The sequence below is a fragment of the Anabrus simplex genome, chromosome 5, assembly GCF_040414725.1.
Source record: "Anabrus simplex isolate iqAnaSimp1 chromosome 5, ASM4041472v1, whole genome shotgun sequence".
Classification (NCBI taxonomy): Eukaryota; Metazoa; Arthropoda; class Insecta; order Orthoptera; family Tettigoniidae; genus Anabrus; species Anabrus simplex.
The window spans coordinates 293,480,758-293,508,326 of record NC_090269.1 but is presented as its reverse complement, the minus strand read 5'-3'; the positions used below and the strand labels follow the sequence as shown (position 1 = coordinate 293,508,326).

The window sequence follows — 27,569 nt, the reverse complement described above, 5'->3', positions numbered from 1 at the left end:
TGCGTAGTAAACAGTTTCATTTTTTATGATATGAGTAACCGACCAGCTCTCACAGCTCATGGAAATAAGACAGCTGAACTTCTGGCGCAACAGCTGATCGGGAACTTCACACTGTGCAAACGTACGGGCAGAGAAAGAAGTTTACCCATCGGCTGTCCATCCCCTAAATTATTTTCTTTTCTTGTGAAGATACCTGGCTGTGCTAAAGTGTGTGCTTTGTGTTTACAAATGAAAAATAGGGCAGCTGCTGGGAGATGGAAACAAAAAACATTCAAATGTAATCAGTGTGACCTACCACTGTGCAGGACGGGGTGCTTTTTGGAATACCATCAGGAGCGAAATGTGGATATTCCAAATTAGGGCGAGTACACATTTATATACATTAATCATTTTGGAACGAAATGCAAAAGAAAGTACATTTATATCTTCTTGTGTTTGACTTCTAGTTATTTTCTTTTAAAGGGTGGTATTTATGCTGCTGTGCCTATGGGATTTGAAGGACTATGTCAGAAAACACAGTAATTACAGCCGAGCATCCGCCTTTAAATGGGAAATGGCAAAGGGTTAATGACAGGTAAACAACAGCTAGTATTAACTACAACTCTGCCCAGACCCATCTTCAGTGAGATGTAGTGTTTACAACATACTATGACTTGTCTTTGGGAATAGACTTATCTTTCTTTTTCTGGTGGTTTAACTTTGGACTAAATCAGATAGGTTTTCAGAGATAATGGAATAGGTAAGGGCCAAGACTAGGAAGGAAGAAGTTGTTGCCTTAATTAAGATACACAATCCCAGCATTTACCTTGTGTGAAAATTGAAAACTATGGAAAACAATCTTCAGGGCAGTCGAATGTGGGGTTCAAACCCTTCATCTCCCAAATGCAAGTTTACAGCAACAGGTCTGGACCACGCAACCAACTTCTTTAGTTTTGGTGTTGACTGGAACTAGTTTGTTACTTCGATGTATCTGTCTCATCCTTCGTTGTAACAGTAGCAGGGATATGAGCAACACCATTCCTTAAATAGTCAATTATTAAGGTGAATGGTGCCATAATAATTATGATGCTTGTTGTTTAAAGGGGCCTAACATCTAGGTCATTGACCCATAAATGGTGTGAAGGTGCTGGTTGACATAAGTGGTAGCACCATTAAACTTGGTGAGGAAAGCAACGATAAACTACTTCACTTTCCTAGAATATGCCCCTTCAGAGGTGTCTCATCTACCTACAACCACTGGTGATGTAGCCAGTCATGGAGATCGTTTTATTATGAGAAGGTACAGGTGGTGGTGGTGGTGATGATGATGATGATGATTATTGCTTTAATAGAAAGTACAATTGGACAACCATTCCCTCTTAATACTAATCGGAGGAAAAATGAAAAGAGGTCCGACCCTTTGTAAACCAAGGGTATTGGAAAAGGCCACAAAGTGCGTGAAAATTAAAGACTTCCTCGGCTTCACAAACCAAATATCATTGGGATCAGAAGTGAACAAGATCTGACCACAGGAAACTGGATACAAAAGATGACAGTGAAGTGCTAGTGCAAGTAAGTGAAAGCAATGCTATATTTAGCTAGGAGCCCCGTGGTCACCATCCCACGCTCTTGGGGCTCCCGGTATGGTAGTCACTGGCAATCCAACCAGCCTTCAGACTTAAGTCTCAACACACACAAACTAGGCAGCACAAAGATTTGGCTTCTGAACAAACTTTGGAGTGGGCATGGATTGCAACATAGTAGATTTGAAAATATATCTCAGTATTGCATTTAAGGCACATTTTGTTCATCCTGGCCTCTCCTAAGACCATTAGCATTTAACATTATTATTAAATTAGCACTACACCTGGGATTGACTGACCAAATGGAGCTTGAAATACAAGAGTAAAAATATTAAAACATAAAATAAATTGTGCGATGTAAAAAGTAAGGTACTCATAATATCAAGGTATATGGTGAGGTATCATGAAACTTCATCAAGATCTTTGGGGTCTGCACAGACTATTATTAATGAAAAGTAAATAATGCAGGGTGTATTGGGTTTCCTGGCATACTAATTACAAACACTAATATTTATCAACATTTTATTTTTTACAAATATTTTACCCTAATATGATACAATATATAGACAAATCAACAAAACTGAATGAAAGATCACTTAATGCTAGTAAGAAAGGAAAATTTCTCCAACATATGTAACACTAGGATGAAGTTAATGTGGAAAGTATAAGTTGTAGAATTACCATACTCTCAAAGATTTCAAATATTCTTCAAATATATCTTACAAATTCCAGTCAATAATATTTATAAATAACTTCCAAATAATTTTATTTCTTCCAATACAACATATCAAATAACTGTACACAACTGCACAAAAATTGACCATCACAGAAGATTACTTTCTTCAAAATTATCTAGTTTGAAGCAGGATGAACATATTGTTCAGGTGGTAGGATTCAACGTATAAAGATTTCTTAGTTCACCAATTTTTATGTGGCTAGTGTACACAGACACCTCAAGTCTATGAATGTTCAAATACAGCACTTGTACAATACAGCAGTAGCTTACAATTTTCATTTCAATATTCCTTCAGAACTGTGTGGTTGATACTGGGTTACATCATAGCAAATACAGTAGAGACAATACGCGACACTCGGCGAGATATCGAGGGACAGCTTTTAGAGCTCTCTCTAACGGGTAGACCTGAGAACTAATTAAATAGTAGCGTGTGTCATTCCTTGATATCTCCTCTCAACATGAGGGGAAAGGTATGTGCTGTGTTTGGCTGCAGTAACTATGAAGTAGAGAAGAATGCACGGTCTTTCTTTCGCTTCTCTCGTGACAAGAAAATGTAAGCAATATTGTGTTTGCATATATATTTTTCCAGTGACAAAGAGATTTTTATAGTACTTCATAATCTTCTGACCTGCTCGACCCATATTTTAACTGGCTTAAGATATAATACGCATATTTTATTGTATAGTGCAGTACTTAACCTTCAATACCGAGGTGGTGTTGTAGGCATGATCTATGGGTTTTGAAATGTCACAGAAGTGATTTGGATAAGGTGTACAAGAAAGAAGAGATGTTACGCTTATATAACAATTATAAGATCTGTTCAGATCATTTCCAGGCCAGCGACTTTAGAAATCCTCAACTATACAGCTAAGGGTATGTTACACTTTTACTCTAATTGTACGTAAATATTCCTCAAAGCATTACTATCGACAAGATTTTCATACTTTTCTTTCTTTTATCCCCCTTCTCAGATTAAAGCCGGGATTTTATAGATTTTCTTTCTGTTAGTAGGCTACATGTTATGAGGAAAATTCTCCAGCTTTTATATGTTAATTCATTGCATCGTGTGTGTAAGGAATGTGCCGATATTTTTATTGACAAGTGTCTTAATGTGATGATACAGTGTTTTTTAAATGAGAAAAAAAGACAAATCTAACCGTAAAAGTTCAGGCAGGAATGCTAAAGCAAAAAAAGTAACGCATGAATGAAAGATCAAGCCATTTCACAGCAGTCCATTTCACATCTTGTTTATATATCTAATTTCAGTCTTTAAATAATAACCTTTTAAATAATTCTTCATTCATTTATCCAGAATTGCTTTAGCAAATTCGAAGTTAATATCTCAATAATACTTTCTTTCTAGACGTAATTTATTTATCCATTTTTGTATATGCATTTCCATTGATATTTAAATTTAACGCGACTTTTCAGGTCAAGTCACTAGGAGCGCCACCGTCTAATTGTCTCCCATTTTAACAAGGCTAAATCCGTAAGTGTCGCGTATTGTCTCTACTGTCTTTGATCATAGTAAGAATAAAATAGCATGGCCCTTTTGGTCTATATTATGTTAAAATGCACATGTTTCTAACACAAATTTAAATGGCAATATTGTTAAGATTATGGAAACAGGTCTTGCAAGCCACAAACTACTCAAATACATATCCTGCAAGATAACATACTTAACATTAAGGCTACATACTGTAAAAGACTGCACCACAATAGCAATATGCAAAATATTCACAAATATATTCAATGAATATTGAATATAAAAATAAAAGTTAAATGGAAAACTACTCAAACATAATCACTCAAAAGTAGATACTCTCATTTCACTGTTTTTAGTACTAAATGAAAATTTACATCTGTACAGATGAAGGTCTTTATGAAGAAAAAAAAAAAAAAAAAAAGCTTTCAACATTCAGTAGGCCTCAAGGAAGAGAAATCTTCCACAAAAGAAAATCCACAACACTGTACATGTTCAAGAACAGTTAATTAATAACCGGTATAGACTTTACACAAACTGAACATCATCGAAGATAGGCAGTTAGAAAGGAAGATCAAAACACATGCAAAGGATCAACACAATGACTTCAATGTATTTAAGTAGGCCTATGTTGTTTGTTTGATCCCTTTCTGTAACATAATGTACACCCATATAGCAGACTTGACTAAAAATGTAAAAGCTGTTGGCAGACAATTCACATCCTATGAACAACATACCTGATAGAATGGACAGTATGAAAGACAGCATAATAATATATATAAACAAAACAGAACATAATTGTAACATGCAAAGAAATTTATAAATTATTTTACTGAAATATCAGAAAGAAAATAAGCTAATAGAAAGATTAAAATAACATCATTTTATGTTTCCATAAAGAGAGGGTATTTTACTGAAATATCAGAAAGAAAATAAGCTAATAGAAAGATTAAAATAACATCATTTTATGTTTCCATAAAGAGAGGGATAAACAGGAGCTGCTTATAACTGAAAAACTGACTTTCAGGATATTAAAAATGTTTCACACAATTATTTCGTAACATCAAGGATGTAAAATGAACATTAAATTTAAGGTAGATACCAAGAGGAATTACAACACACTTTTTGTATTACTTCAATTTAAAGTACACTTAACCGAACAGAAAGCTAAAACGAGAAAAGGACAAGATATAAATCAGTCGAGATTAAACAGTCGTAAACAAGGCTAGGATTTCTATGTACATAAATATTTGTTTTTTCATTAGCTACAGTTAAAATGTAGTAATATCTTTATGGATTAGGATATTTGAAATGCTTTAAAACATTTTATTTTCAATATTTGTCCATGTTTTCAACTTCAGTACCGTCCCCACATTATATCTCTGCCATTCCGTGGCTGTCACATTTCTATGAAAGTGAAAGGTCTAGTTGCTGTCAGCATTTATATTCCTATTCCCGAGTCCCACAATGTGGAGGAATGTCATATGAATAGGAACAGAAATGTTGACAGCAACTAGGTCTTTCACTTTCTTAGAAATGCAACAGTCACATAGTGGCATATATATAATGCGGGGACAGTACAGGTTTTTATATATTTGCGGAGAACTGACATTTACATAATTCAACATTTTAAACATATTTCATGGTTTCAAGGTTATTCTTCTCAGAATATAATTTAAAATTTATTTTACTAGCATCAATAATTCAAAGCTGGAATGTGGCGTGGTACCTCTATGAAACATGAAAAGTTCTACTACATGCATTTTTTTTTTTTCTTTCTCACTGGCTTTGGACAAATACAGTAGAGACAATACACGACACTGAGCGAGATATCGAGGGACAGCTATTGGAGCTCACTCTAGAGGATAGACCTGAACGGTACTGACTCTGTCATAAGAGTACGTGTATTTTTGTGTGAAGTTTTTGGTGTTATTTATGCGTTTTCAGTGAGTTGACATAATTAAATAGTAGCGTGTGTCATTCCTTGATATCTCCTCTCAACATGAGGGGAAAGGTATGTGCTGTGTTTGGCTGCAGTAATTACGAAGTAGAGAAAAATGCGCGCTCGTTCTTCAGGTTCCTTCGTGACAAGAACATGTAAGTAATATTGTGTTTGCATATATATTCTTCCAGTGACAGAGATTTTTATAGTACTTCATAATCTTCTGACCTGCTCGACCCATGTTTTAACGGGCTTAAAATATAATATGCATATTTTATTGTATAGTGCAGCAGTTAACCTTCAATACCGATGTGTTGTTGTAGGTGTGATCTGTGGGTTTTGAAATGTCACAGAAGCGATTTGGATAAAGTGTACAAGAAAGAAGGGACGTTACGCTTGTATAAGAATTATAAGATCTGTTCAGATCATTTCCAGGCCAGCGACTTTAGAAATCCTCAACTATACAGCTAAGGGTATGTTACACTTTTACTCTAATTGTACGTAAATATTCCTCAAAGCATCACTATAGACAACATTTTCAAACTTTTCTTTCTGTTAGTAGGCTTCATGTTAAGAGGAAAATTGTCCAGCTATTAAATGTTAATTCATTGCATCATATGTGTAAGGAATGTGCCGATATTTTTATTGACAAATATCTTAATGTGATGATACATTGTTTTTAAATGAGGAAAAAAGACAAATCCAACCGTAAGATTTCAGGCAGGTATGCTAAAGCTAAAAAAGTAATGCATAAATGAAAGATCAAGCCATTTCACACCTTGTTTATATGTCTAATTTCAGTCTTTGAATAATAACCTTTTAAATAATTCTTCATTCATTTATCCAGAATTGCTTTAGCAACTTCGAAGTTAATATCTCAATACCACTGTCTTTCTAGACGTAATTTATTTATCCATTTCCGTAAATACATTTCCATTGATATTTGAATTTAGCGCGATTTGTTCAGGTCAAGTCACTAGGAGCGCCACCGTCGAATTGTCTCCCATTTTAGCAAGGCGATATCCGTAAGTGTCGTGTATTGTCTCTACTGTATTTGCTTTGGTCTTGTCACACAACCTGCTGTAACTCATATCAAAAAGGTTACACTCTTGTTCTGTGACTAAAATTTAAATTCTTATTTTTGTGAATTTCATGTTTAAACAAAACATTTAAAACCATACTCTTTTAATAAGTATTAATACAAAATTGATACAACACAGATCGTTATTCTTTACATTATTTTTCACCTTTGTTAATAAAACATTACTGCATATTACACTCCACATTTTGAATTATTTCTTTGAGCCCAAATGGATGTACATATTTATCTATTTTTATTACATACAAAGCCTAGCCCTCGTAGTAAATCTTTTGATTATGAAGAGTAGACCAAAGGGATAAAAGATTGTGATGATAATCATGTGGTAGGAAGGGATTTCCCCTTTTCTCCTGGGAGAGTAACTACCTGCACAGAAACTAGTAGATGTTGCTGGTCAGCACATCTCCCCTTCACCATTCCAGCACCTTCCCCTCCCTTTCAATGTGCTGTTGATGAGTCTTTTTGTATAGCATGTATCTTTCTAAACAGACCTCATTACTGGCATTATAGTCGCATTTGCATCTTGGGATGAGATCTTATCAGGATCAGCCTTTATAAGGACAGTGGACAGGCTCATGAATCAATATATAAAGTTGTGACTTATTTCAGAACCCAGAAAGAATAGTATAAATTAGAAGTATAATGTTGTACAATCTACCAGTGAAGCAACAGGTGTATCAGAAAGGTTGGTGAAGACAGAAATGCAAGATGGCAAACAATCTGTTGCTAAGGGCTAGTTATTCTCTACTCCAACAGCTAAGAAAGCATATCATCAGATGCAAATGGAAGTCTATAAGCATGCAGAAGGTGCAATCCATAGAAAAATTCCCAAATGTTATACTGTTAAGAAGCATGTTCCCAGCCCAGGGAAGTTACACAAAGTTTTTATGTGCATTCATCACACTCAGTCTCCTCTTGCTGGCAATCTGATCCAGAACTCAGCATTACTCAAGCTATGTAAAAGGCCCTGATTAACAATTATTGATACTGGAGAGAGTTAGGTTCTGTGGTAATTGCCCTATTAATTCTTAAACTAAAGCAGAAGTGTGACTATTATGATGAAATGAATTATGACAATTTCTCAAGGATGATGAGAAATTATTGCCTAACCTCCCACCTAATAGCACTGGGGTTCTTGATAACGCAATATATCATATTCATAGAAACAAGAAGCCTACAATTTCATCTCTTAACAGTCAGTGCTTGTTACAAGTAACTAATCTCATTTTGTTCCGTATTGAAGATACAACAAGTAAACTCTTTCAAGATTAAAATTATTGTGTCCACCTTTTCAATACAAATATATATTTTTCAATTTCTCAAGGACGATGAGAAATTATTGCCTAATGTAGAATTTAACCACTAAAAATATATATTTGTATTGAAAAGGTGGACACAATAATTTTAATCTTGAAAGAGTTTACTTAGTCAGTGCTTGATCGAGTATTTTAGGAAAAACCTGAAATAAAGACAGAAGATGAAAGAAAGTACAGAAAATGTTATCTGAACAAAAAGAAGAAAATAGAGCTGATTCTAATTATTTTCAGTATCGCAAAAGTGGCTACAACTGACCAGTGCAGGTAAAGTTGATCGATCGCATGGGGTTGATAAATATCGAATGTCCAGAACTATGGACCATCAATAGGGAAAATTCAAACAGCACACTTGTATTGTTGGTTCTTACATAACAAACTGTGATTGAAGAGAGTTTGGAGCAAGGTAAGAAACTTGTTTTAAATAATTTGTTTAGTAGCAATTTTTTGCAGAATTACAGTACCTACAATGGACAATAAACAGTTGAAGTGAACGTGGCTTTAATATTAATTTGGTTGAACAAAATGGAAATGGTTCCATGCTTTAGTGTGAATGTGCTGGGGTAATGATATTTTGTGTAGCTGGTCTTCCTTCGTAGTTTATTGTAATTAATTTAAAAACTGTTTCTTTGTAGGGTGAAGTTGATCATGCTCCTACCTGTAAACTGGGAAAAGGAAATAAAATCCCAAATACCTCAGCCTGCCTTAAAAGAGGTAGTCAGGTTGTATGAGCATCAGAAGTGCCTTGGAACAATACGCAGTGCCTTACACCAGTGGTCCTCAAAGTGGGGAGGGGGTGTGGGGAGTGTGCAAAGAGTAATAAACTAGTTATCAATTCCAATTGATTAACAAAGATGATTTTCAATGGAAATCAATGAGATGTAGATTGGCTATTTATTGTCATCTACTCCATTAAACCTGTATGGAGGACAGGGTACCTCAACTTCCCTAGAGCAGTGGAATAAAACTTGCAACCTCAACAACAAAAACACACAGGCAACATAATCATTCCACATCAGTGACTATGTTTATCAACATTTTTCACTTGTAACTTTCTTTTGTGTGTGTGTTATGACGGAGAGTGATTTCCATTAATGCGTTACAAACTGAATGTCAGAGAAGTCTGAAAGAAAGCTGTATGCTTCTATTACAAATAACTATAAGAAACTGATTAAAGTCTGTAAATTATAAACCTGCAACAAAGATTTCTTGTTTCAGATATTGTCTGCTATTTGCTTTACGTCGTACCGACACAGATAGGTCTTATGGCAACGATGGGATAGGAAAGGCCTAGGAAGTGGAAGGAAGCGGCCGTGGCCTTAATTAAGGTACAGCCCCGGCATTTGCCTGGTGTGAAAATGGGAAACCACAGAAAACCATCTTCAGAGCTGCCGACAGTGGGGCTCGAACCCACTATCTCCCGATTACTGGATACTGGCCCCACTTAAGCGACTGCAGCACATATTGTAGTTTCAATACAGAGAGAAAGTTAATGAAATACATCTTTCTACTATGTAAAACACAAAGTTCTGACTATGTAGAAATGCTTTCAGTGCTTGCACAATTATCTCATAAAAATATCAAAAAGCAAATTGAAAAAACTGAAGCAAAGTCCTTCTTCAAAATGTTGAGCAAAGGACAAGTATGATTTGTGGACATGCCATTTATGTCCTGTTTTATCCTGGAGTTGAGAGTTCAGGAAAATATCTGCTGATTGAAACCGTCACTAAAGATATTCTGTGCAATATGATTTTGGCCACTTAAGACATTCACACTCCCTCCCCAAACAAACACAACCGCAAGTATTCTTGTTGACTAGTACCGTCAAACACTGTTACTATTACATGTAATAAATATCATTTTTGGTCCGTATTGATGATGTAGATTGAAATAATAACATTAAGTTATTTATTAGACCACCTAATCAACCCACTATTAGCTAACAAATTTATGTAAATCATCCAAGACGATTTTGTATTGATTAGGTGGTCTAATAAATAACTTAATGTTATTATTTCAAAACACTGTTACTTCGGACACAATGCAGGTCTTCCTTTTTTTGCTTTTCTGGTCTCAATTCATCGTGGCAAGAGGTAGTTTTAGTTTTGTCATGTTGCTACGAGCACGACTAATGAGTTTACATCACTTCCTATTGTATTCAGTTGTTAATGTTTTGGAGGGAAAGAAACCAGCAATGTTTCTGCTGTTTTTGAAAGGTATGTCAAATTTTTTTATACTATCTCCTCAATGTAGCTTAAAATGGTCTGTTATCCTACAAATACATTGTTGATATGGCTGAGATAAATGTTCAACAGTAATGAAATTTTTCAGACACTGGTTTTCCTAATAATAAAGGTTAATTTTCTGGGGGGTAACTTTGGACGGTTACCACAAATAAATCCCACAGACTCAATGCTATTTTAAATTTATGTTTCACTCACAGCAGTGGTGTTGATTACCAAGTTAGCAGATAATTTTGTGTGATCTCTTCCACTTTTGAGGTTAAGAATCAGGAATAGGTTAGAATTTGAAATATCCACATAACCTCTAGCGAGTCCCTACTGTCAATTGTCCTCTTTTTTCTTTGAAGGATGCCAAGAAATTATCCTTCAGGTGGGCATGGGAAGAGGAATATACAAACTTTGCAGAATTTACAATGGTGGCTGCTACTGAAGCAGTCAGGAAGACAAAAATGTCATTACGGGAGGTGGCAGCACATTTCAAAATATCAATGTCTACCCTTTGCCACAGGGTAAATCTGCCAGAAAATGATGTTCCTCTGGTTGGATGGCTGAGCATCTTCAGTGCTGATGAGGAACTGGTATTTGTTCAGCATTTTACGTTATTGGCTGATTGGGGCTTTCCATTTTCTAAATTGGATCTCCATTATCTCGTGAAAGCAAGTTTGGACAGCTCAGGAAGAGATGTTTCTAGGTTTAAGAACAATCTACCAGGTGTTGATTGGGCAACAAGCTTTCTGAAAATGAATGCTCACAAGTTATCATCCAGGTTGTGTCAGAATATTTCAACAAAACGTGTTAAGACTTCATTTAAAGTTGTCAGACTGTTTTTTGATAACCTAAAGGAAAGTCTTGAATGATGTGCCAGCCTCACACATTCTGAACTATGATGAGATAAATTTATCGGATGAGCTAGGATGACAGAAACTTATCTTTAGAAGGGGAATCAAATACCCTGAACGGGTTTTAAATACCACTAAGACTGCCATTTCCATTGTTTTCTGGATCAGCAGATGGAAAACTATTGCCTTCTTACGTAGTGTACAAAGCACAGAAAATGTGGGACCAGTGGTGCCAAGATGTACTGCCAGGGGCTAGATACAATTGGTCATTATCTGGGTGGTTTGATGAAGTGTGTTTTAGTGACTGATTTAATGCCTTTGGCAATAAAGCTTGAGGTAGGAAGGTAATAATTGGGGACAATTTATCTTCCCATTTTTCCAAGCTGGTGTTGGACACCTGTTTGTCTTTGAACATTTCGTTTATCTGTCTTACCCCAAATTCCACACATTTACTCTAACCTCTGGATTTAGCCTTCTATGGGCCACTTAGGAGATACTGGCGAGATATACTAACGGACTGGAAATCATCTGCTGGCAGAAAGTATTTTTCTCTTCGTAAAAACTGTTTTCCTGAGCTTTGAGACCAGTTTATGTCCAGATTACACGAAGAAGGACGAGGTTCTGAAAATTTAATATCCGGATTAAGGGCTTGTGGAATATATCCTCTTGATGAAGAGCAAGTGCTCAAGGAGATGCTAGAAAAGAGGACCGGCAATGCTACCACAGAGCTTCAAAGTTATGTTTCTTCTGCTGTGGTAAACATTCTTGAAAAGTTGCGTTGTGAGACACCAACAAGGAAGAATGGCAGGAAGAAAATTAATGTCCACCCTGGAAAGAGTATTACCAGTGAGGATATAACATCACCAGAACCTGCAATTGCTACCACCAGTAAGCCTGCCAAGAGAAGAAGATTGACACCTCCACCAACTGCTGCTAGCGAAGATGCTCAGCCAAAACAGCACATTCGTGTATCCATCCCAAAAACATCCTCCAGCCAAGCAAATGAAGCAGGTGACTGGGTGATTGTACAGTATAACACTCCTAAGGAAACAGAGTTACGCTGGCCAGATCACAAAAAATGTTGATGACACGTACAAGACCACATTTCTCAGACATATAGCGGAAAACAGATTTTGATGGGTGGAAGCCGAGGATGTAGACACAGTGAACATAGACTCTGTTTATTCTGAACTGACCGAACATGAAGAATGACAAAGTAATATGCATTATATTCTCTACAGAAGAGATGAATGGACTAAAATAGTATTAATCTAGAAATGTCATTTTGTCTCTATCTTTTGTCATCTTAGTTGTAAGTTTGCTATTTTAAATGATAATTCTATGAAATCAAGTCTATTTCCTTCAGGAAAGATGAACCAATTTTTCTGGTGTGGAGAAATACTTTAAATGTTAAGATATATAGAATTTGTGTCTGATTTATACAATTATAATTACCAAGAATATCATTTTTGTGTTTTCATTTAAAATTTGTTTGTAGCTAACTTTCCTATTTCTCTATACAGCATGTCCAAACTTATCCCAGGGAGTGTATACAGACAGCTATGATCTCTTTTATACAAATTAATACACATTAATAAAAAAATTCTAATTTCAGTGCACTAATTTGTTGAAAATAACAACATTAGCAGTAAGTTAAGATCATGACTAAGGTAATACAGCAATTTTTCTCCCTGTGGAGTGAACAGTTTTAGTATTATAACGAAAAATGTGAAAAAAAAGTCCAAAGGAGTTTTATGGTATCACTATATTTTTTTAACAATTTGCTTTACTTCATACAGACGATGGGATAGGAAAGGCCTAGGAGTGGGAAGAAAGCGGCTTTGGCCTTAACTAAGATACAGCCCCAGCAATTGCCTGGTGTGAAAATGGGAAACCATGGAAAAACATTTTCAGAGATGCTGATGGGGAGGTTTGAACTCCTTATCTCCCGAATGCACGCTCACAGCTTCGTGCCCCTAACCGCACAGCCAACTCGCTCAGTGATAATGTTCCTTGAACTGCTACAAATTACAAAGAGAGATTAGGTATTTAACATGCTAGTAAATCTAATGTTGATCTTTTGCTTTTAAGCACTCTTAGAACGCACAACCACGAGTATAGAAGGAGTGTTTAAAATAAGTGACTATGCTATGTAGCTGGTTGCAATCTACAAAACATTTTCTGTATTGTGTTAACAGAAGGACAAAAGTAGAAATTTGTGCAGAGAAGTTGGTTCAATAACAGTATTTTATCAGCGTTCAAGAATTTCTTTCAAATGATCCCATTTATGGTCAATATATGCATATTGTTGATAAGTGCATTAATGACCCTAACATTGAAATCATCAGCCAGTAGAAGCAGGCTTCTCTGCAATAACAAGCATCCCAACACAAGATATTATTTATTCGTGTATGTGAAGAAAAATTACTACATCTTGTAAGACTCCATTTTTAAATAACAATAACAAATTAAATAAACACGGACAGCTAAAAATACAAAGAGTGGAAGAAAAAAGAAGAATTTAAGGGAAAAATTAGAATCTTTTCCAAATGTTTTTTCTTTACAATTTGTTTTACATCGCACCGACACAGATAGGTCTTATGGCGATGATGGGACAGGAAAGGCCTAGGAGTGGCAAGGAAGCGGCCATGGCCTTAATTAAGGTACAGCCCCAGCATTCGCCTGGTGTGAAAATGGGAAACCACGGAAAACCATCTTCAGGACTGCTGACAGTGGGTTTCGAACTCACTATCTTCCAGATGCAAGCTCACAGCTGCGCGCCCCTAACCGCATGGCCAACTCGCCTGGTGCCAAATGTTTTAACTGGTGTATTATAAATTCATCTTTTCAGAACTTCAGCTTAACATAATAATAAAACCCTAGCCAGTATAGGTCTGTTATACATTACTGCTAAATATCTCACCATAGAATCATTTAGGTTTAGATTTAAGTAATTATAACTGTAAATTGGATATTTTATTACATAATGAAAAAATACTATTCTCATCAAGTGTTCAATAATAAAAGGAAAATTAAATATTTCTGGTACCTGACATATTACAACATTACTTAATTCATCACCAGCACCAGACACTGAGAACAGCACTGTACTGATCCTTGTTATTCTATATGCAAATTCCACTCTCCACAAAACAGTATCTACAATCAGATTTTAATAATTTAGAACACTCTAACAACACTGACTGTACTGGGAAGACTTGGGAGAAAGGAGACGAGTTGCTCGACTATGCGGTATGTTCCGAGCTGTCAGTTGAGAGATGGCGTGGAGTAGACGAATTTGAGAGGTGTCTTTAAAAGTAGGAAAGATCGCAGTATGAAGATAAAGTTGGAATTCAAGAGGACAAATTGGGGCAAATATTTGTTTATAGGAGGGGAGTTAGGGATTGGAATAATTTACCAAGGGGATGTTCAATAAATTTCCAATTTCTTTGAAATCATTTAAGAAAAGGCTACGAAAATGACAGATAGGGAATCTGCCACCTGGGCAACTGCCTGAAATGCAGATTAATTGTGACTGATTGATTGATAAACTTTAAACTAGCATAGTCACATAACACTGCTTCAAATAAAAGATGCCACAACATATTTTTACGGCATAAAACAGTAATTTCACTATTATAAGTGTGTTAGCTAGTTTCTCCATAAAGAACAGATAGTTTTTCTCAGAAACCTGAGGCATCATTTTAGCCATTGAACAATATTAGCAAATACAATAAAATAGTTCATTCTTTGCCTTGAATGTTGAAAGCATGTTTTTTTTATTAGGGTGCGCTCATGTTTTTAGCCAAATATACTCCTTTTCACTCCTAAATAGCCCCGAGTAGTCAGAAATTCACAGTATGAATCCCGGCATTGGCAGCATTTGTTATCTTTCCCATCCCTCATTCTAAAAGGCAAATTTATTATAATTATTCAAATGTGTTCATGTATTCCTGTAATTTTTTGTCACTGAGGAAATTGGCCATGTAGTTAGGGTTGCATAGCTGTGAGCTTGCAATCGGGAGATAGTGAGTCCGAACACCACGGTCGGTAGCCCTGAAGATGGTTTTCCATGGTTTCACATTTTCACACCAGACAAATGCCAGGGCTGTACCTAAATTAAGGACATGGCCGCTTCCTTCCCAATCCTAACCTTGCATCGCTGAAAACCTTTAATGTGTTAGTGTAACGTTAAACCACAAAAAACAAACAAAAAAAAAACACAAATTTAAAAACTGTTAATATTTTTGGAAAGCTTAAAAGAGCAATTGGCAAATTTCTTTCTTGGCGCTAATCAAACAAGAAAAATCTTCAGAGAGGGAGTATATTATCTTCTCTTTCTTTGATCATAAAATAAGATTTGAAGAGACATAGATTCTAATTACCACTTGCCAGTATTATGTTTGTCTCAGACGAGAAGCTATGGAGATAATGAAACATGACAACTGTTTCCACAAAGAAATGTTTAAAAAATGAGGGATTGCAGATTAGCTGTTCGGCAACAAATAATGGTCACACTGTACAAGTCTTGATAACACCAATCTAAGAGAGAGACAAGTTGATACCAGAGCTGTCACCTAGCCGCCTCACAGCTAAAACAAGTACTGGCACCAATCAGGCTCACATCATTTCGTTCTGTCAAAGGCTCCTGTGCGTTAAGAAATAGTGTATGAGCACTTTGCTTATCTTGGTAGTCACCTCTCAGTAAATGCTAATGTACTGTAGATCCTGAAATTCAATACTGCCTGAAATGTGCTAAAGCAGCATTTGGCTGACGATGACAAAAAGTTCTTGATAGTCATAAAATTAGCACTCTGACTAGGCTTTGTGTGAAGGCTACTATAATACCAAACATTCCTTTCTGGGTGTGAAGCTTGGACCTCATACAGGAGGCACATAACATGCCTGCACTGTCCAAGGAGAATCCTCATGTTAAATGGCAAGATCAGTGAACTAATGTTAGTATCCTGGAAGAAGCCATTACTACCAGTAGCCTTCTCACGCTATGATTATGAAACAGCAGCTTTGCTGAACAGGACATGCCATTTTTATGCCAGATTTATGTCTCCCAAAGTAAATCAAAGGGTAACCAATAGTGCAGAAAAAATGGTTCAGGGATGCACTGGAATCAGACATGGAGAAGTTCCTCATCAACACCACTAACTGGGAAATTAATGTAACTAACTGCCTGACTTACCGTTGTCTTGGATGCAAAGATCCTAAGAATTTTTAACAGCAACAACACACAGAATTGAAACCGAGAAGAGCAATTCTCGTAAACAGTGGGCATTACTGCGGATGAACACAACCCTGAAGATTTTGACGTCAAGAATGTTTGTCCCTAAAAGAATTGGTAGTTTGAGGATTGGCCTCTGCAGTCACTTGAGAACTCATTCAACCACTAGCATTCAAGGAAGACAATCATACTCGTCAGCGAGTGATAACCAACATCACCACTGAAGAGCATTAAGGAAACACTGGGTAAACTCAATGCACTTGGCTTTGCTGATGTCATGATTTGGGGAGAAACAAACGAAGAGGTGCAGGCAAGACTCGACATGAGGAAGACCAAGGTTCAGGAGTACAACCTCAAGAGCGACAAGACTAAGATGGTGGTGATAGCAGTAAAGAGAGATGGTAGACTAACAAGCACTGAACTAACAGACTACCAGAAGCAGAGTATGGACAGTTCGCTGCAGTCAGGGGAAGGAAACTGGATGATGTCATGAAGAACAAGATCAGTGAACTAATGTTAGTATCCTGGAAGAACACTAACAAGCACACCATTTAGAAAAGGCTTACGAACAGAACCCCATCAACTATAAACTGATGATGACGGTGATGGACCACTATACAGTAGATAGTCAAAACATCAAATTAAGTTTTTAACAAAGTCAACATGGCCAATTATCATGATAGAAGACCTACCCACTGTTTTTTCAACTTACTCTTGAAATAAACTAGGCCTAATTTCTCATTTTTTCAACACCGGAACAATGTAAAATTGAATTGAGCTGTTAGATGCAGTGAAGCGAGGTCTTCCCCAAAATGCTATACATGGGTTTCGAATGTTGTTTGTCTCCCTTGAATTGATAAAACGTTAAATACCACTTACATGATTAGGATTTTGGTGTGCTTGTTATAGCGTTTCTATTTTGTAAAATTCTGTAGCCTATCCACAGATTTAAAACATGAATCAACAGTAGAAAAAAATACTCAATTGTCAAAAATAAAATTTCAGCCAAAATTACTCACAATGAATATGTATTAAACTGATATGATTGAATGTGATAGTGCCACGATATTTAGAATGTATTTTCTCTCTTTATTTTCCTTTTCAAATGTTAATTGAGGGTAGATTCCTATGATGGCAATCCCAGCATGTAACACAATACTTTGCGAGATGAAATATATGTTACCTTAAAATGCTTTTAGAGGAGAGGAGTGCTCATTGCCAATGGCAGAATGCCACCATCTTGCCTGCAGAAGAAACTTACTTTTCTAAGGAAACGCAAATAAATCTTCTGCCATTACCCACAACCCTCTGCTGAACACAATCACCACTGGATGCACGTTATGAAGCTTCCATAATTAAACACAGTTTGCTGCAATAGCCAACTTCTGCTCATTCAATGGATCCGAAGAAATCAGTATAATGTCAAATGTATTGTAGATGCCAACAATGTGGACCAATGGCCGACACAAAACAAAGTTTTTTGCTAAACACCCCTGACGCGTTTAAACCAATGACCTTTTGTCACTAGCCAGGTCTGCAAACCCATAGGTATCAGCTCCCTCTTACAGCAAATATTTCCTGTGGGCCAATGGCTGACACGAAGCAGAGCCCCGCGCTCTTCAAGAGGCTTTCCGTTTAACACCCCTGATGCGTTAGACCAATGGTCTTTTGTCACTAAGCAAAATGTGTGCAAACCAATAAGTGTCAGCCCTCTCCCACAACAAACAAATTTCTGTTAACCATTGCTAGCACTTTAAATACCCCCTTTGGGTAGCAATCTTACAACTCCTATTAGCACTCTCCTCAACCAACAACAACGGAGCATCACCTTGTGCCGAGCCTCCATCTCTGCCCTCTGGGGCCATCATCCTAGGATTGCACCTAACTGAGAATTAACTTGCTTACTTATTTGTCTCACTATATATTTTGCCAAGAACATTTTCATAACTATTTTTTTAAATAAGAGTTTGACAATGAGTAAGGGAGAAGCTGCTCTTCCTTGTGAATTATCTTGTTTCTCAACCGAGTGCTCAGGAAAAGTAGAAATCAGGAGATTCTTTAGGAAACAGTATGCCTGTGGCAATTAGGAAGGGGGAGGAGAGAATATGGTGAAACTCAAGACAGTGGGTGTCAGTTCAATGTTATGATGAATACCAAGTGATACATGTTGTCAAAAAATACGGAGATGAATTTGTGAGGGATGTTCTATTACTAGTAGAGTACTATCAGTCTACTACAGTGCATGCGCAGAGCAAGGCATAAGAGGTTATGTCTTCCAATATCCCCGACACACAGGATTTCGTTCATTGATTTGCTTGAATCTCTGCATCCTTGAGATTAATATATATATCTAAACTCACTTATTTTAAGACCAATTAATAATTTTCATAAAATGATAAAGAAAGATGCTTTGTAACAATCAGGCTATAAAAGGTAGAGTGGCTTCGGATATTACTGCAAAATTAGCTTAATAAGTCCTTTATTTCCCCTCAGCATTTTGAGCAATAGTGAGAAAAGATTAAATAAACAATAACATCCTTTGATTAATATAATACACTCCCCCTTATAGCCAACTTCTTGCAAATTAGCACAGGATTTTGTATCAAACAAGATACAATTAACAACTAAATGCCAAACATTGTCAAAAACTTTAGTAAAATCATCCAAGTCTTGAACTCTTAGAATAGTTTCACACAAACAACAGAACATTTAGTTGAGATACAACTACACTTTATGACATTCAGGCCATCAAGGATAAGTAATATTGAAATAATACCTTTTACTCGCACACTTTTTTATGGTAGATTTTTGTACTGGGGTGAGGAGTAAGGGGGGAGCTCTCCTGGTTTGGGTTATACTGCCAACTGAACGGAAATGAAATCTGAATTTAATCGATAATATGATCAATCGATATGTATTTTCTAAACCTTTATTATCTTAAGCCAGCAACTGTGTCACAGACACATTATATAACATTTCTCGATGCAAATCTTGTTCCTATTATGAATTCTATAGTTTGGCTTTGCTGTGTAAACAACAGTACTAGTACATAAAGTATACGTCAGATGTCGCACAGTGATGCATAAGCGATTCATAGTTTGTGTTTCAAAGGTTGCCAATACGAATCTTGAAAATAACCGAGGTCGACCGATTCAGCACTAGTGTCCATCTATCACTAAAAAGTGTGCGAGTAATACATACAGCAGCAATGTAATTGAGTAACATGCACTGATTTTAATGTTAAAATGTTATACGTGCACAATAATCCATACATCTGTTTGTTGCTGGTATAATAATCTTCAAATTTTTTAGTTACTTACACAGTAATGGGAGAATATCTCACTAAAACACATAAGACAATTGGAATGAAGACATTACAAATGAGTGCAACTTCTGGGTGCTATTTATGATTGGGTACATAGGCTACTGACAAGATCAGTAATGATATTAACACAAAAAGGGGAAGATGTGGAGGATTTTTTTCACTAAACTTAGTTAGGAACGGGCTGTACAAGACATCAGAATGAACATTCTTACTCTGAACATAAAACAACATATAGTATTCTATAAAGATAGAAATAAAAATGGCATATGCCCATACTACATCGCAGGTTAGCAATTACTTTCATGACAATGACAGAGTGGGTAAGCCTAAATGCCTTTGTGTAGTTTTACCTGGATGAAATCCATTCTTATTCATAAGCTAGAGAAAATACAAAATGAGATAAGAATATTAAGAAAGAAACTCCCCTATTTACCATATTTTCACTGATTTACAAAAGTATGTACCAATATACGTATATACCCTATATGGAAATTGTTTCAATTATAAGGCACTAAAATATATCCATGGTATCACAACCTAAATCTAAAAAGTCGTCGTCATATGTAATCTCACGTGTCTCATCTATCTGTTCACCTCCGTCGGTGGCAGGGGATGGAGGAGGATTAGTTACGTGTTTCTCCCCATCTACTTCCTCCCTCTTTCCTTTTCTTGCTTCGGCAAACTGCTGAACCGTCAATTCACCATGTGTCAACAGTGCTGGAAGATCTCGCTCACTAGGTAATGATTCGGTACACATATTTTTACCATAATCTTTATCATTTTTATCTTCTATTTTATTTATAGAAAATTTCTTCCCTTTACCACCATTCTTCTTATCACCTTCAAATATCTGATTTCTATTTTCACGGGTGATGTCACTGTCTCTCTTAATAAGTGTTAAGAACACGCCTCCAGGTGTTCTTCTGCGCGATCCATTCAAAACCAACATTCCTCCAGCAGCCTCAATTTCTTTACACTTCCTATACAAACTTATAGCTTTTTCCTTACCTAGAATCTGCACAACTCTCAAAATTAGATCATCCTTTGGCTCACATAATTTATTTGCTATATCTATTGCTACATCTTCAACATCATTTTCCTCAGTAACTCTCAAGTCCATTATCAGGCGAGGATGACCACGCAATTCGTTTGGATCATTCTGTCGACGCCCAAGACGTTGTTTTACACTAATTCGAGGCAATTCCCCATTATTACTATCTTGCTTAAAATTAGTTCCTCGTTCGTGAAATCGCCGCTTCCGATGCCCTTTGTCAGTCTCTTCATCGCTATCTTCACCCTCACATCCTTCTTCATTTAAAGAATACGCTAGGGTGTAATCGTAGGATTCAACGTTTCTACTTCGATCCAACCCCTTCTGCCTCACATCACAGTTAACTAGTTCATTTGCAAGTTCTGATTCTTGGATATCGCTACACCACACACTGTATTTCTTTTTTTGAGATGAATTCTGTTCATGATTGATATATCTTACTTTATTTTTCATTTTCACTCTCTTTGGTCTAAAACAGGGTGAATCGCTGTCGATATCACTGTCACTGTTGTTACTGTCATTGTCATCTTCACTGTTGTCACTGTATCTCATACCATCTGATCTAGCTTGTACCATAGGCCTTGGGAGAGGGCTATAATCAATGATCTCCCCATCTTCCAGGTCGTCAGAGTTTTCTTTATCCATGATCTTACCGAGAAAAAAAAAAATTAGCCCTATGCAGAAAAGCCAATCAGTTCTAAATTACCAGTGCAGTAAGAAGCGGAGGCTACTCGAGATATTGTCCAGTATCTACGAGCTGCGCATGTATATCGGCATTAATAAACCTTACTAGAAAAGACATACACGTTATCACTCGCTTAAGAGGCCCAACTTTCAAACCAAAATTGCAGATGACTATCATGAAGTACAATGTTACAACAAGCGCGCGAACTATAAAATCTTCGGCACCATTGCCACAAGCTTGGAACACCAACTTAACATCATTTATCTACTCCATGGAGTAATATCGTTCGTATAGAAACTACTCAACACAAAATTAACAAGGAGAATGCAGTGCAAAGTATATCACAGAAAACGTCGGTTCCTGCGTGCTATCTGAAATTAAGAACATTTCCATATTTATAAAGTCATTTGAAGTTAAATAAGTTTTTTTTTTAAATATGAAAAATGCCCTGTCCTGATCCTCCAATAATACTGTTTTATGAATGGCTTTAGCAAGTGTAGATTATTACTATTTAACAACGATAACAATGTTGCTACCCACTCCCCCCCTGTAGGTGGGGGCGGTAGAATAACTCCCGCGGTATCCCCTGCCCTTACCTGAATTTTGACACTGCTTTCACTTTACTTGTGTCAGAATCCTCACATTCAGTGGTGGTGGTAATTTTTGTTTTAAGAGGAAGTACAACTAGGCAACCATGATTGATATATCATATCATATATATCTATATGATTGATATATCTGATCAGAGAGAGAGAGAGAAAATGGAAGGGATCCGACACTTCGAAAAATGAAGAAAACGGCCAAAGGAAGACAATGGCCACGAAGGGCGTGAACATGAAAGACTCCTTAGGCCTAGAGTGCTCTAATAAATACCGTCGGGGTCGGAAAAGAACAAGAGTTGACCAAGGGAAGTCGGATAGGATAGATGAAAGTGAGGAGCCTGGCATAAGTGGAAGCAAATCCAGGACTCAGCTAAGGGCCCCATCGTCGCCAACCCACGCTCGAAAGTTCAGAGCCCCTGGGATCTTTTTTACTAGCCTCTTACGACGGGCAGGGGATACCGTGGGTGTTATTCTACCATCCCCACTCACAGGGAAAACCTCGCTTCCATTTTTTCTCTCTGATTAGTGTTATAGGATGGTTGCCTAGTTGTATTCACAGAACACCAGGTTGTATCTTCCTCTTAAAACAATAATCACCACCACCACCTCTTGTTGGTACGTAAGACGGCTTTGTTAACTTAACTGGGTGGGCCTACCCTGGGACTTTCTGGTGCGAAAAGCTGGTGAAAATGTAACATAAAATTTGCTACCAAATTAATGAGAAATCTTTGTATAGGAGTTAGATTTTTTTACAATATAGCAACGGTAGGCCATAAAAAAATGAAGAGTAATATTTCGCTTTTCAATTGCGATTCTTACATAGTGTAAACCGTAAACCACTTTAAGAAAGAACTTGCAGTTTGTTTACTGATTTGAGATATTGCTCGAAAATTGCTGTGTACCTTTATGGCTATCCTTTGAAACTATTTTATTACAACGAGGGTAAAATCAATTTTCATGTTGGTATTTCGAATCCCATTCAAACAAACGTCTGATACCGATAGGGATGTGCTGAGGCTGACAATTTGAAACGCTGTAAAGTGAACATGTGAGGTTATATTTCCATCTTGCTTCGTTAATAGAATCAATGACTGGATAATAAGGCAATATACTTTAGTATTACGAGTGAAATACTAGTAATTATTAATCACCTGAATTATTTCCTGAAAATACTCTATCGAAAAAGATGCCTCGTCGTTATGCCCACAATTTGGAGAGCACTGAGAGAACATTGGACATCTGTATCAATGAAGATGTTACTTTTAGTGGATTGATGCTTTCACCTTTAACACTAGCCGGGCTTTCTAGGAGTGGATTTAAAAAGCCTTCTCCTATTCAGTTGAAGGCAATACCTCTAGGACGATGTGGTTTCGGTAAGCGAACATGTCATATATTTTGAAGATAAGCACATTGTACTCTTATCTATGTCTATTGTAATGGATAGAGAGTACTAAATTTCAATTTCACATTTTTGGGTGCTCTATCTGCCCCTCGGAGTTGAAGATTGTATCTTACCTAGAATAACCAAAGGGGACGTTGGATTACATTATTAAATAAAATCACAGCCGAAGTCTGTTTAAGGGAATCGACTAGGAAACGGTTAACTTTGCTCACTTTTTGATACAAAAGCAACACAAATAGGCCTAACGCTGATTAGTGTCAATCTTTCCTCAACCTCGTGCGGATTTTAATTGCAATTTGTACAGTTTTAATTTTGTAGTTGCTATTGGTTATGGGCTACCTGGCACAGAATGGCTATATATAGTATTTTGGATAGCTTCAAATGGGTTCTGAAGTTGAACAATGTACAGTCACATAGTAGTGGACTGGGCATTTTTCCTTGTGCTTGCTTTTACTTTTCCCTTTTACTTACATCATCTCTTATATGAGTCTGTATCTTATATTTCTTCCAACTCATCAATCCAAGCTTGTAAATATGATGACATTTCAACTATTGTGCAGTAGACATAGTCAAGACAAAAATAGGCACAGAGAGAAGAGTAGTTGGTGGTACCAATAGCATCTTTCCTCTCTCTCAGATTGGTAATAGCCTATTATCAAGACTTGCACAATGTGACTCAGTGCAGCTATTCTGTCATTTCATGACAAGTACAGATACCAAATTTGTCTTATTTGTACCTCATCTTCCCTCCATTTGAAAGTATTGCCATGCTTTATTATGTCAATAACTTTATGGTAGAGATGTGCATGATGCTGGCAAGTACCGAGCTCGATAGCTGCAGTCGCTTAAGTGCGGCCAGTATCCAGTAGTCGGGAGATAGTAGGTTCGAACCCCACTGTCGGCAGCCCTGAAAATGGTTTCCCGTGGTTTCCCATTTTCACACCAGGCAAATGCTGGGGCTGTACCTTAATTAAGGCCACGGCCACTTCCTTCCCACTCACTCGTAGCCCTTTCCTGTCCCATCGTCGCCACAAGACCTATCTATGTCGGTGCGACGTAAAGCAACTAGCAAAAAAAAAAAAAAAAAAAAAAAAAAAAAAAAAAAAAAAAAAAAAAAAAAAAAAAAAGGCTGGCAAGTGATCAGCGGCGTATACTGAGGGCTATCAAGGCTATCAGCGAAGCCCAAACCTCATTATTATTGTATAAGTTTCATTTTCCGTATTGATTGGATGCACTATAGGCCTACAGACAAAACTTGAAAGCAGTGAGAAAAAATGTCGCACATATTAATAAAAATTTAAACTCAAGACTTGCAGTCTGTCACAAAACTTACTGAAGTATATCAACGGTTGAATTACACAGTACTTAAAAATTTTCACGACAAGGGTTTTCACCATGAATCGATATGACATATATCAGTCATAGAATATTCTTGAAGATCACTTTATGCAACTAAATTAACATAGATATAGAAGCACAAGAACAATAAGAAGATTGAAGAAGGAACTCCACGCAACACAAACTCTCAAATTTTAACAAGTGTTTTAATATACATGTACCATATTTTAGTGTGTTTAACTTAAGTGTGTTATACTGTGCTTTATGTATTTTAATATGTAGGCCTACTCAATATTTCTAATGTACACTCAATAGGTTTTAGTTTAATGTAGCCTTCATTACCACAGTGATCATAGATATTTAACCCCACATAGACAAACACTACTACAGTAGGTTTTATTTTCATCCCCATTATACATCCGGATGATCTAAACATAATAACATCTTAGTGATATTGTCTAATGGCTGTAATATTATAATGTACTAGCTGATGATGGCCGTGGAAGGCCGAAACCGGTACTAATGTAAATCCATTTATAATAAATAACTATTGATAGGTGGAACACATTTCTTGTCTGTATAGCCCAAACCTCAATTGAGAATGATGGAAGTCTACAGCGGATTAGCCTATAATGTAAGCATCTGACACATTGTTTCATTTAAAAAACTTGAAAGCAGTGGGAAAAAACGTTGCACGTATTTCTGAGAGCAAGGCATCGGAGACTGATATTGCAGCCCAGACTCTCGCCCCTCTCCCCTAGACTTGCCATAGGCGGCTTGCTGCTGTATATCGGATAGGAAGCGGGGACCGAGGGGATAGGTGTGCTAGGCTTCGGTCCGTCAGATCTCCACTGCTATCAGCCATGCGATACTCATTGTATGTACTTCCTCACCTCGCACTTCTGACTTAATTATATAGATAACAGAGTGCTGGTATTTCACTCCTGTTTACTTCTGCATCCCTGTGGGAAGACACTCCAGAGCTACTGTTATAGGAGCAATATAGTTTACTATTCATTGGTAGATCTGCAATCTTTCAGATTCAGTGTTCTCTTTTGTTGGCTGGAATCGAACCCGTGATCATGGGTCGGACACCACCTCTGATCTCCCGAGGAAGCTAATTAACTAGTGAAGGATGGGTACGACCACTAAAATTCAACATTTTTATTTAATAATAATAATATAATATTATTATGGGGTATGGCATCTGCATAGGCTTGGTGGTGACCTAATAAGGATAAAATGAATGGTGAAGACTTCATAAATGTCCAGTCCCCAAGCCAGGGGAATTAACAGTATGAGGGGGTTGATTTTGAAAACTGAACCGTGGCCATCGGCCTAAAGGCAAACATTCTATCCATTTAGCCACAAAGATAGACTTCCATTTGCTAAACCTTAGCATCTCCACTGATCGGGAGTTGAGCATTGGCAGTAGCAGAGGCCAGGGCCGTAGCTTGTGAAGCAGCCTTGACATCACAGCAGGCTTCTCTGTTGCAGCTCAAAACGCTGAAGGCTTGACGTTTACTAAACTTACCATCAAAAAGAGGTAACCTAAGGGCCTTATTACACAGGGCAGCCAGGTCGCGCGACCAGATCGCCCAGCCATGGTTGTCCGACCTGTCTTGAGCAGAGCGACTGGTGGAGCAGCCAGACAGTTCCATGTTGCTCCGTGTCTGTTTGACCAGTGATGAAGACACGAGTGTTCGTGAGTTTGATTATTATGTTACTTTATTAATTGACTAGATGCTAGAAAAATGTAAATATTTCCAATAAATAAAGTTTAGATTATCAGTCGGCTCGTTGTTCTTCTTTTATGTTTGCCTATAATTGCAACTATTTTTTTTTTCTAGTTGTTTTACGTCGCACCGACACAGATAGGTCTTACGGCGACGATGGGATAGGAAAGGGCTAGGAGTGGGAAGGAAGCGGCCGTGGCCTTAATTAAGGTACAGCCCAGCATTTGCCTGGTGTGAAAATGGGAAATCACGGAAAACCATTTTCAGGGCTGCCGACAGTGGGGTTCGAACCAACTATCTCCCGAATAGGCCCTACTGGATGCTGTCCGTACTTAAGCGACTGCAGCTATCGAGCTCTGTAATTGCAACTATTAAAGCCCACTAATTTGTTGCGGTGTTTCACAATTATAGTAGGCCTAAGCAATGCTTCTTAATATCCTTATTTTTTAAAATGCAACATTATTTCTTAAATAACGTGTAATAGGCCTACATAATGAAATAAGTAAAAAATTGCAACTTATTTGCAAGGGATAGTTACGGAGGTTGTTCTTCTCAACTAAAGGCCGTACACATAATTTCGTTCCAAGCATTTAATTTTACATGCTTATTGCTATACTATTCCGAATTGGAGGGAGTCTTTCTATTTCACAGATGAGATCTTCAGTGTTCACTTTTGAGTCTATAAACATTTGACACTCTTTCAAAAGTTGTTCCTGTTTCTTCTTTTCACCTTTCTCTGCACTTCCAGTAGCACTTATTTTATCCATAGCGCACTTCAACTTGCTGTCAAGAAAACAGTGCACAGTAGCATGTGGCTATACGTAACTAAACTGTGGCTGCCAGTCTCTGCCTGCCTTGTGTAATAAGCCCCATATACTTCAACACCCGGCCACCACCAGTGGTCGCCAGATTGGTTGCCGGGTAGGGAAGCCTCAAGGTCAACAAAGTGTGGTCGCGCGACTGGCTGCCCTCGTGTA

General features: G+C 37.2%; 2 protein-coding genes across 2 annotated transcripts in view; one reads left to right on the top strand and one right to left on the bottom strand.

Annotated features, from left to right (window-relative positions):
• Positions 1–18,780: 18,780 nt before the first annotated feature.
• Phax (phosphorylated adaptor for RNA export) lies at positions 18,781–21,768 on the bottom strand. Its single transcript, XM_067148521.2, has one exon. It carries the CDS (start codon positions 21,472–21,474, stop codon positions 20,290–20,292), a length of 1,185 nt encoding a protein of 394 aa, XP_067004622.1. The 5' UTR covers positions 21,475–21,768; the 3' UTR covers positions 18,781–20,289.
• Positions 21,769–23,095: 1,327 nt separating this feature from the next.
• The window catches only part of LOC136874846 (probable ATP-dependent RNA helicase DDX20), a 133,373-nt gene continuing 128,899 nt past the window's right edge, over positions 23,096–27,569 (top strand). Inside the window, exon 1 of the mRNA XM_067148522.2 lies at positions 23,096–23,489. Coding sequence (XP_067004623.2) covers positions 23,303–23,489 — 187 coding nt within the window. The 5' untranslated portion in view covers positions 23,096–23,302. The remainder of the gene's footprint in view (positions 23,490–27,569) is intronic.

Coding starts and splice junctions, on each gene's coding strand:
- Phax (XM_067148521.2), bottom strand. CDS start 21,474: ATGGATAAAGAAAACTCTGACGACCTGGAAGATGGGGAGATCATTGAT.